The sequence below is a fragment of the Pan paniscus genome, chromosome 10, assembly GCF_029289425.2.
Source record: "Pan paniscus chromosome 10, NHGRI_mPanPan1-v2.0_pri, whole genome shotgun sequence".
NCBI classification, from domain to species: domain Eukaryota; kingdom Metazoa; phylum Chordata; class Mammalia; order Primates; family Hominidae; genus Pan; species Pan paniscus.
This window is the reverse complement of record NC_073259.2, coordinates 69,164,045-69,176,131: the sequence shown is the minus strand read 5'-3', so window position 1 is coordinate 69,176,131 and position 12,087 is coordinate 69,164,045. Positions and strand designations below refer to the sequence as shown.

Below are 12,087 nucleotides of genomic sequence, written 5' to 3'. Positions count from 1 at the left end.
CAAGTAGAAGATTATATACTTATAATTTAGTAATTTGCTGATAATATTAAATTTTTCCAATTTAATATTTCAGAAGTTGGGATGTGTTTTATGATCTTAAAATGGGTATATGTATACATTTTAGCTCGGATCCTTCCTCGCTTCCTCTCTCCCTTCTTTCCTTTTTTTATTAATAAGGTACTTAGAATAGTCAAATTTTAGAGACAGAAAGTAGAAGGGTGACTGCCAGGAGCTGAGGGGAGTGGGGAATGGGAAGATAATACTTATTGCACATAGAATTTCAGTTTTGCAAGATGAAAAGAGTTATTTAGATGGATGATGGTGATAGCTGCAAAACAATGTAAATGTACTTACTACCACTGAACTGTACACTTTAAAATGGTTAAAATGCTAAATTTTACATATATATTTTACCACAATAAAAAATTAAAATTGATAACATCCTAGAATTTAAGGAACACAGAATCCTAGCAAATTCCCCCTTCATATTGAACATGGGAAAACTGCCCAAATAAAAGAGATTATGATGTTTTAAAAAAGGAAGCAGTGAATGATAAGGCAGGATTGTATCTAGGCAGTTTCAAATGCAGGCTGCAGTGACTGCAGACCTGAATTTTAATGTTGGCCCTAACTCTTTGAAGCTTATATGACCTTGTGAAAATGTCTGAAGCTCTGTGTCTTTGTTTTCTGGTCTGTAAAATGGGGATGATGGTTACTGCCACTTAGGATTGTAAGGACCCTGTGAACTAACATATGCTGAGCACTTATTGATATGCCTGGTCAAAGGCTTGTCAGAAAGGTAATACTGAAGAGCAGAGCATAGAGAGTAGAGGGAAAATGTTTAACAGCATCCCTTTGCAATGAGGGAAGGAGTTGGGTCCAGTTGCAATGGGAGTTAGGTTACAAACCACCCATACATAGTTCACTTCTTGCAATGAAAGAGTACAAACATTCCTCTGACTGAAGAGAAGCTTCTGGGATATTTTAGAAAAACTTAAATTCAAAAATTTTTGGAAATAATTATGTATCTGTTAACAATAACAGACATATAATTAAGGTTCCATTCATGTTTAATGATGACCAACTTGACCTGTACTTTAAGATGGATACTAACCTTTTCATTAGTGCAACTGGGCATTTGCAGTTGGAATTATCATTTTACCTGGGCCAGGGAGATCCCCTGGTTTCTTGTAGGATGCAGGTTATTTCTTTGCTGCTAATTGCTCCTGCCTGTTTGTTTCATATGATCAGACACTGAATGTGATAAAATACCAACACTAGTAGCCTGTTACAGTGAGGGGACATTAAATCTATAAGAATGAATTTATTAGTGTAGCTCTAGGCTTCTGGAAATGAACAAATTTCTTTTAAAATTCAGAAGTGCGTCTCCTGTGGTTAAAAAAAACTGTAGACTATGACATATTTGTTTAATTACTGAGGGTGAATTTTCTGTTTTAATTATGAAATATAATGTGTTATAACAGATATTAATAATGGAGAATTACTTGCTTTATGAAGCTCCAGATTTAAGAAGGAAAATGGAAAAATACGTCTAATTGTTTGAGTTAAGCAAGTAGTTATTTACTTTAGGTCTAACTTGATGAGTTGCCCTAGAACATTCTTATAATGTTTTTTTAACTGAGGATCATGACCTTGATCCATGTCAACAGAGGATCAGGTGGTGAAATCCCAAAGGTGTCTGACTATTTGGCAGTTTTAATTATGAGGCCATCTCAAAGTCAGCAGAAATTACAAAAATACAATTTTCAACAAAGTGAGTGAAATACTAATGGTGAATACTAATGGTAGTAACGCCAAAGCAGGCATCATCACCCATGAGATAGGTAAACAGGTGAAGTGAGGTGTTCTGGACTGGCTTCTGACCTGTTAAATCATCATAATACACTTCTCTCTTATTTTTACATTAAAAGTGAGATAATATTAATCCCAAATGTATATTTTTAAAAGTTGCTATAAAAATAAAAATACTCATAACTTAAAAGAGTTCAGCCATGGGACGTGCTCTCTGCAGGGGTGCTGGCTGTTCTCCCTGCGTCCCCGACTCCCAGCCCCACGAAGCAGTCCCCGTCCTACCACCCTCCGATCCCTGCTGCTTTCTGACCAGCTTTGCTTTTCATCTGTGCCTCCAGGAAATGTTTTCTCAGGCCTTGGCAAACAAGGTACATCTTAAGATTGTATCCCATATGTGATCACAATTATCTGAGTTATGCGGTGCCTCACTGAGACATCCTAGCTAAAATTAAGGCAGTTTTCCCCTTAGTCTTCAAGTAAACTCCCATGGAAAGTGTTCACAGACACAGAAAAACAAATTGACCAAATCGGCAGAATTCTTAGTTTACAGAGGTAAAAGATGTGCTTTTCATGGAATCCTAGGCCACTGGTATTTGTTAGGACTGAATGGAAAGAGGTTTCCCTGTTCCTTTAGGAAAGTGAGTTAAGAAAGAAAAAGTGACAAGAACAATAGGGACTCTTTCTTGGTCTCATGTTATCCTTCCCAAAGTGGAAGAGAGATTCCTTCTCTAGATCTTTGTATCCTGTCACACATTGCTGGCTTTCAACAAATGTTGAATAAATGAGTGAATGAAGATATTGAGTGAATGAAGTTGCTGCTGTACTGGGATAGGAGCTGGGGCTTCGCTTTTAGGAACACTGGGAACTTCTTTTTTCTCTGTCCTCCCCAAATTCAGGGGACTTAGGTGTGTACCTATGACTAGGGTAATATTATAGTCTAAACATGTACCCGCCCCCCACCCCCGGGTTGCCCACTGCGAAGCTCATGCCCTCATTCCACCACAACCAGTGAGAGGACAGGGGAGCGGAGTACTGCCACTGCCTGGTTGCTTGGTTTCCAGCATCACTGATATCATGTTCTTTGACTCTTTGGACAGTAGTGGTGTAAGATGCCTTATTATGGTATTGAACTCAAATGCAATATGACTGTGCTCTTCATGGCTGAAGGATTCAAGTCTTATCTCAATCTCTCCTCATAGTTCAGAGTCTAGTGGAGAGCAGGCATGCAGGAAATGTTTGCATGCGTGGCAGAGGTATAATTCTGAGTACAAAATGCTGTCATAGTAATTATTTCTTTTGGTAACTAGAGATAATGTTTACTTAAAGGAGATTTCATGGACTGAGCCTTACTCTTCCTTTCTTGATCCTGAATGTTTAAAAACAGAGTTATGAAATCAAGACTGCGTGACAATCTTAATAACTAGTTTTAAAAATAAGTATAATGACTGGCTGGAATGTGGTGTGTGCGTGTATTTGTGTATATGCAGTGTTACTAATCCAGCTATGCTTTAACATTTGTTGACCTTAAAAAGGGGGCTGTTTTCTTTTCCCCATTTTAATTTAGATACTTACCATTCTGATTTAGGAATCTTACACTCAAAATTAGTTTCTGTTTTATAAAATAAATAAGCATTATTGTGGCAAATCACTGCTTGTATGTTGATTTTGGATTTAGACAGGACAGCAGAGCTCAGGAAAGAACAAAGCAAAACAAAGGGGAAACAGGAAAGACAACTGTAGACCAATGCAAACCAATAGAACCCAGAAAATCAAAGGAAAACACAGCATGATGTTATAAGTAAAAACAGCGGGTGAGACTCCTACCTTCTGTGAAATAATAACTATTGAAATGGAATGGCAAGTGCATGGGGTTTCATCACGTGCATTTCTCTACTTTAAATCTATTGGAAATTTTCTGTCATAAAAAACATTTTTTAAACAGACACAAAGGAAAGATGTTAACATTTATTATGTCTTTATGCTTGATTGTAATACTTCATAATTAAAAGGAAGTTGATATAAAAAGAAGGCTTTCTAGGTGGGGAAGGTGACCACACCCACCTCTAAATACGGGGCTTGTAACTGAGCTCACACCCGACCAATCAGGTAGTAAAGAGAGCTCACTAAAATACCAATTAGGCTAAAAGCAGGAGGTAAAGAAATAATCAAATCATCTATCACCTGAGAACACAGTGGGAGGGACAATGATCGGGATATAAACCAGGCATTCGAACCGGCAGTGGCAACCCCCTTTGGGTCCCCTCCCGTTGTATGGGAGCTCTGTTTTCACTATATTAAATCTTGCAACTGCAAAAATAAATAAATAAATAAATAAATAAATAAATAAATAAATAGAAGGCTTTCCACTTAGATGGTGAAGGGAAAAGTAGATGGTGTTCAATGTTATGTGTAGCACCTGCCATGTAGAGTCAGGGAATTCGTTTTCCGGGTGAGGTTCCTGGCTAGCTCTAAGATTCTGTAATTCTATGAGGGATAAAGCGTTTTAGATGTGTTTCTCCCCATTGTGCCAGGAAAACCTGGCAGAGGCCATAAGTTCCTTAATTAAATCAAAGTACCAATGTTACAGTTGAGTTATATCTCCCCCACTGACTCTGCATACACACTATTGGTTGGATACTGTACTGTTGAAGTCCCCAAGTTGACTCCAATTTCGACTTAGCTGGATTGAATGCGGTCAATAAGGGGTTGCACCATGAGCTAAAGTAGAAAGGTAAAGTGATTTAGGCGTCTCTAATATGCTGTGGAAGTCAGATCGACTCAACAAGAGTTTATACTTAAATACATTTTAAGTTATGTGCTCAGGATTTTACAAGCACCATGGAAGAATCAAAAGAAACATAAGACGGTTTTGCACTGAGAAACTTAGGCTGAGTGACCAACTCACATAAAATTATTAGTCATCTACCTGAGGCAGAATATGATGAAACACTGAAGAGCACAGTTTAAGACAAGACCCAGAAGGTCAGCCCGTAGATGGGGAAAGGAGAATTGCCCCATGTAAAGAGGAGGTAGACATGGGTTATGAAAGACGGATTGATCTGAGAGGGAGGAGTGGGAGGTGAGCGGAGTGTTGGGTACAAAACCTTGGGATAGTTGTTGCAAAGGAAAATGGAAGAAAGCTCATTAAAAGGAAGAAATGGAAAATGATAAGTAGAAGTGGTGATAACAGGTCCCAGCAAAACAGGAAATCAAGGTTCCAAAGTAAAAGTGGAATGATGAGCTTTCAGGAAGGAGTTAAGAATCAGTTCTCCCAAGCCTGCAGGACGAAAGAAAGGAAAGAAATAAGAGGTAATATATATTATACTATTACGCACTGAGGAAGAAGGTGTCTAAGGGAGCTCACACAAGATGGCCTTAACTATTGTCCATTACAAAGGCTCTGAGATCACCTCCTAAACATAGTGGGAAGAGAGAGTACAGGAGGAAAAAGGAGCCAGTCTAGATAGAGGTCAACCATGGCGTGCATACCAGATTATAGAGGACACATAAATAAAGACCCACTGAGAAGCAAGAAGCGCAGATCAAAACCAAACCTGCAGTCATCTTGTATTCAGCCAGTGTTTATTGAACACCTATCGTCATTCTTCCATTCAACAGACATTTAGTTATCACCCACTGTATGTCACATGCCAAGGCAAATCTACTTGCAAAGAATGCAGAGTCTATTAGAAGAGAGAGACATGTATGCAGTCAAGTCTAACCTTAGTGCTTTCAGAGTAATGCCTGCTGTAATGAAGGTTCATGTAGATACTGTCACTGGCATATAGTAAACAGTGAATTCAAGGAAGACCTCACAGACCAAGCCCCGATAGAGGTGGACCTTAAGGAATGGGGAAAGAAGAAGAAAGGGTGGGAAAAGACGGTCCGTGCAGAAGGAATAAAAATAGTGTGTGAAAGAGCATGCCATATATGGGGAGGTTTTGAGTGACCTGGTAGGTAGAACGTGGGAGTTGAAGGAAGAATAGAGACAATAGGGTATTTACCTAATGGATCTTACTGCCAACATTCTTAATGCAAAGGAAACAAAATTGGCAGAAATATAAACACAGGTGGACAGAACAGTCTTTACCTACTTAAGTTAACACAAGGATATAACATTGATCACTCTTAAATTCTGCTTTATGTTCCTATAGTGACTTTTAATATACTAAACTACCCTTGAGCATTATGAGTGCTTGTAAATATCAATACAGTATTGAGAAAAATAAATATGCTCATTCTGAGTCAATTTTCAGTATCTGTTTCTATTTGGGGCTAATTTAGGAGAACTGGTTTTGGAACACCTCACTTCCATATCAAAGTAGCTTGGGAGGAAACATTGCTCTCATCTTGCTATAATTTCCTCCAACCAGAAGAAAGATCAGTTTGTTTGTTTTTTTTCTTAAGACAGAGTCTTGCTTTGTTGCCCAGCCTGGAGTGCAGTGGCGCAAACATGGCTGACTGTAGCCTCCACCTCCTGGGCTCAAGTGATCCCCCTCCCTCAGTCTCCAGAGTAACTAGGACCACAGGCGCACACCACCAAGCTTGGTTAAGTTTTTTGTTTGTTTGTTTGTTTGTTTGTTTGTTTGTTTTTAAGAGATAGGGTCTTGCCATGTTGCCTATGCTGGCCTCAAACTTCTGGGCTCACACAATTCTCAGCCTCCCGAAGTGCTGGAATTACAGGTATGCACCACCACCCTTGGCCAGTTTTACTTTTTGTCCTCACTAAACAGCAGTTTTTTTCTACTTACTGAAATGTATCTGTTTCCAAACTATTGTTACTTGTATGGGATTTTAAAAACAGATGCCTGTTAATGTCCATAATCAAAATAAGGAATTTAAAGCTCTACAGGGCCTGTCTTGGCACTTTCTTAAGATTGAGAACATGCGTTATTCATCCTGGCTCTTTTCCAAAAAACTGCCCTCGAGAAGTTGTGCACAATTTATTTTTATGTTAGTCCCCAGGAATGGAAGTTGTCCAGGCCACTCCATCACACTCTTCATAATACTTGTAATTTAATGCTGGGCACTTCAGTTAACAATATGAGCAGAATTATGCCGTGGTAATTGTAGAGGTATGTGGCAAAGCAGCTGATTTTAAAATTTTAATCCACTCTAAATATGCATTGCACCCTTACTAAATTAGCCTCTGATTCTTAGTGGCCTTTTGGAAAATGTATTCAGTATGCTAAAGTTTTTAGAAAAAACATTCTGAAATTTTCCTTTTCATTCAAGCCCTGTTTTTTTTTTCCCCCCTTCCCAGCACATGACTTTTATTATTCCAAGAATTGATACTGGAAACTGCATTTATTGGAAAGATAGAACAATGGTATCAGTTAATTCTGGAAAAACAGTAGACGTCACATCAGATGTGCCCTGGGCAGTAAAGTTATACAGTTTGTATTTTTTCTGGTTCTAAATCTGAAGGTATTATTTTCTTTTTCAGTTGAACCCTGGGTGGCCCCATCTAACACTTTCAGATTTCAGCTGGCTTTTATTTCTATTGTATTTGAATGAAGAATCAGGAAATTCTATTGGGATTACATTATCTTATGGTTATGTTGAGATTATGAGAGACACCACTTATGCTACTACATACGTTTCAAAATGGTGTTTTTAGGTTTTCTGTTCTTTGCGAGCCTCTTTGTGTGTCTTTTTCATGACTTGCATGTGAGGCAGCTGAGGAAGAAACAATCTATACGTCGTTTCTCAATCTATACTTCCTTTGGCATTTATACCACGCATAAATATACTGAAACATGATTTTTTTAAAAAAGTGGGGGGGGGTGCAGGAGGGAGGGGAAGAAATAGTAAGTAAGCATCAATATACACAGAGCACTGAGCCAGATGCTGGGGAGGTTACCAAACGAATTATAGGCTCTGCCCTGGAATAGAAGGTAACGTTATACAAAGAAGCAAACTCACAAGTTAATAAGATCAGGACAAAAAGTGTTAAAATGGAGATAAATGAGGCTAGTCTGTGCTACCAGGGGAAGTCACTGTGGCCTGAGTGTTTAAGCTTTTGGAGGAAGAGAGACAGACCTCAACAACTCGGGGTGCCCCCTACACACTCACAAAGCTTTGCCTGCCCCTGGGTGTGTGTCTGCTCTCAGTGAAGAATACCAGTATCCACTGTTCCTTGTGGGTCATTATTTTCTGCTTGATAAGAAATTGTTTACTTTGGCAAAACATGCCTATATGCTTAACATGCCTGTCTTACTTCTTTTGTGGTAAATGAACCAAATTGCATTCTTGTATTTTCTGTTTGACAGTGACAGCTGTGCAGATTCAATTCAGGCCCCTTGGACTAAGGACACTTGTGATTTTCATTTATCTACAATATATCATTCTTAGAGAAGATCAGCCTTACCCATATTACTTCCTTTTTCAGACAAATGGACACCTACCTGGGAACGGAGATGTGTATCAAGAAAGGCTGGCACGTTTAGAAAATGATAAAGAATCCCTCGTTCTTCAGGCAAGTGATTTTTAAATACTGTTCTTTCCTTGCAGCATACTTACAAAGCCTTTTAAATTGGGGTGGCAAATTCAGATTGCTTGCAGCAATCAGACTGCTAATAGAAATAAGCCTGATAAGCCATCTGTACACAATAGGGAGTGGTGAGGATTGGGGCAGAATGATGGTGTTTACACCCAGTTTAAAAGGAGCTACCATTAATCATCCTCAGCTCTTGCAGGACCAGTCTGAATACGGGCACAATGTTGTCTGATCTGTTCTTTTTTTTTTTTTTTTTTGGAGGCAGGGTCTTGTTACATTGCCCAGGCTAGTCTTGAACTCCTAGGCTCAAGCAACCCTCCTACCTCAGCCTCCCAAGTAGCTGGGATTACAGGTGTGCAGCACCATGCTTCACTGGATCTGATTTTTAAGTATATTTTAATATATAGCAGAAATTCAGATATATGAATATAGCATAACATCTGAATATATGTAAGTTTATATTTCTGAATCTGAAATCAGAATATATATATTTAATTTTTCAATTTTAAAAATGTTACCCTGTGTGAGACAAAACAAAACAGTGACTAGAACCCTCCTTGTGGGCTAAATTTGAGTTTGCTTCTTCATAATGTTTTAAATGCTTCACAAACATTTTTCTTTGGTATATTGAGCAAAATGAATTGAAGTATATTTACTGAGTGATGATTATTGAGGAAAAACTCAAAGATCTGCTGTAAGCACTAGAGTTGAAGGACTAGCCCAACAGCTCCTCAGGCACCTTTGGGTATATTGAGTTGCCCCCCCTGACTTTGAACACATCTATGATCTGTGTCATCTTCAAAGAGCTCATGGAATTTGAATTCCCTGGGTTTTGTTTTTGTTTTTGTTTTGGACGGAGTCTCGCTCTGTTGCCGAGACGGGAGTGCAGTGGCACAATCTTGGCTCACTGCAACCTCCACCTCCCAGATTCAAGCGATTCTCCTGCCTCAGCCTCCCGAGTAACTGGGATTACAGGCACATGCCCCCACAGCCAGCTAATTTTGTATTTTTAGTAGAGATGGGGTTTCACCGTGTTGGCCAGGCTGGTCTGGAACTCCTGACTTCAAGTGATCTGCCTGCCTCAGCCTCCCAAAGTGCTGGGATTACAGGCGTGAGCCACCATGCATGCTACCTCTCCCCCCTACCCCTGGCCAGGTTCTTTTTCTTATTCTTCTTGAAGTATCAAATTTTTGATAATTTCTATTTCAAACATTAACTTTGTTTCCTCTCTTATACTATCTCCACCCTGCCCCCTAAAAAGATAACTTCTGTACATGCTGTCTTTCATAAATGGTTGAAGTAGCTTTAACCAAAAAGTATTGTACATTCCTAATCTACACGAATTTTCTCCAAATTGCATAGGCCTCCTTAAATCAAATAGCAACATATAAATAGGAATGTGAGGGACCACTGTCTTCTTGGTACTTCTCAGATTTTTTTTCTTTATAACCATATGAATGGTAGGATCATTCCTTTTTTTGTTCCATTCAGAGAAATAACGTATGCAGTGGGACCCAAATTCTTTTTCACTGATTGCATTATTTTGCTCTAAATACAGGTAAGTGTGTTAACAGACCAGGTGGAGGCTCAGGGAGAGAAGATTCGAGATTTGGAGTTTTGTCTTGAAGAGCACAGAGAGAAGTTGAATGCCACAGAAGAAATGCTGCAGCAGGTATGTGCAGAGGCCAGAACCAAGATGGGATTTCCCTGCTGAACTATTTGAGATGCTGCATTTCTATGTTGTGTTTGCTCTGATGCAGCAGTAAGTTTCTTGATTCATTTAGACCAGCACATTAAAAAAAAAAAATTGAGAGTAGCAGAGTCTCAGAACACATGCACACAGTATAAAGTGTTTATGTAATTAGAATCTGGAACAAAATGTCAATAGGATTGTGGCTTATTTTAATTTTCTTTTTTTGCATTCAGATGGTTTCCTGTCACCCATAGCATATGTTTTATAATTAAGAAAAAATATAATAGTAAAAAATCTAATAATCCAGTTTAAAAATGGGTAAAATATTTGAATAGACATTTCTCAAAAGAAGACATACAAATGGCAAACAGACATATGAAAAGGTGCTCAACATCATTGCTCATCAGAGAAATGCAAATCAAAACTATAATGAGATACTATCTCACCCCAGCTAAAATGGCTTTTATCCAAAAGACAGGCAATAAGAAATGCTGGCAAAGATGTGAAGAAAAGGGAACCCTTGTACACTGTTGGTGGGAATGTAAATTCATACAACTGCTATGGAGAACAGTTTGGAGGTTCCTCAAAAAACTGAAAATAGAGCTACCGTGTGATCCAGCAATGCCACTGCTGGTTACATACCCAAAGGAAAGGAAATCAGTATATCGAAGAAATATCTGTGCTCCTGAGTTTGCTGCAGCTCTGTTCACAGCCACCAAGATTTGGAAGCAACTTAAATGTCCATCAACAAATGACTGGATAAAGAAAATGTGGTACTTATACACAATGGAGTACTATTCAACTATAAAAAAGCATGAGATTCAGTCATTTGCAACAACATGAATGGAACTGAAGGTCATTATGTGTGAAATAAGCCAAGCCCAGAAAAACAAACATCTCACGTTCTCACCTATTTGTGGGATCTAAAAATGAAACGATTGAACCCATGGAGATAGAGAGTAGAGGGGTGGTTACCATAGGCTGGATAGGGTAGTGGGGGATGAAGGGAGAGGTGGAGGATGGCGAAGGGGTACAAAATAATAGTTTCCATGAATAAGGCCTAGTATTTAGTAGCACGTCAGGGTGACTATAGCCAATAATAATTTAATTGTACATTTGAAAATAAGAATATAACTGGATTGTTTGTAACACAAAGGATAAATGCTTGAGAAGATGCAGACCCCGTTTTCCATGATGTGATTATTATACATTGCATGCCTGTATCAAAACATATACCCCATAAATGTATATTCCTACTATGTACCCACACAATTAGAAAAGAAAATATCTAACATATAGGAGAGGCTCTGTAAGGTCATGGATGGAGTATGCACTTGAGCAAAACCTCGTAGGTTTCCATTCCTGCTGTGTTTTTATTTTTTCTTTTTCCCTGTATGACATTAGGCCAGTTCCTAACCTCTCTGTTACTATGTTTCCTCATCTTTTGATTAAGGATAATAAGAATTTCTACCTGATAAGTTTTTTGTGAGGATTGAAACAGTATTTGTTACAACCGGTGCCTGGCACATAGCAAACATAGTATCACCATCATCAATGTTATCATCAGACTGAAGTATATATATGGTTTATGCATGTGTATCTACACAACATATGTCTCCCTCAGTAAACTGACGTGTGCTTATTTCTGTTCAAAGGAGGGTAACTAAAGTGAATAGTTCTTTTTTATTTTATTTTATTTTATTTTTGAGACGGAATCTCTGTCTGTTGCCCAGGCTGGAGTGCAATGGTGCGATCTCCGCTCCCTGTAACCTCCGCCTCCTGGGTTCAAGTAATTCTCCTGCCTCAGCCTCTCAAGTAGCTGGGGTTATAGGCACCCGCCACTATGCCCGGCAAATTTTTGTATTTTTAGTAGAGACAGGGTTTCACCATACTGTCCAGGCTGGTTCTCAAACTCCTGACCTCAAGCGATCTGCCTGCCTCAGCCTCCCAAAGTGCTGGGATTACAGGCGTGAGCCACTGTGCCCAGCCTCAAGTGAATAATTTTTTAAAAGTGTGTAGATTCAGTAATTATACTTCACTTCACTATATCCTCTACTTGATAGGTGCTGCTTTGTGCGATCAT

At 38.9% G+C, this 12,087-nt stretch overlaps 1 protein-coding gene across 24 annotated transcripts in view; it reads left to right on the top strand.

Annotated features, from left to right (window-relative positions):
- Positions 1-12,087, top strand: part of PPFIBP1 (PPFIA binding protein 1) — a 171,995-nt gene that overhangs the window by 114,328 nt on the left and 45,580 nt on the right. For all 24 annotated transcript variants that reach the window (XM_008954286.5, XM_003828844.5, XM_055095807.2 and 21 more), the window contains exons 5-6: positions 8,204-8,290; positions 9,870-9,983. In XM_008954286.5, coding sequence (XP_008952534.2) covers positions 8,204-8,290; positions 9,870-9,983 — 201 coding nt within the window. The remainder of the gene's footprint in view (positions 1-8,203; positions 8,291-9,869; positions 9,984-12,087) is intronic.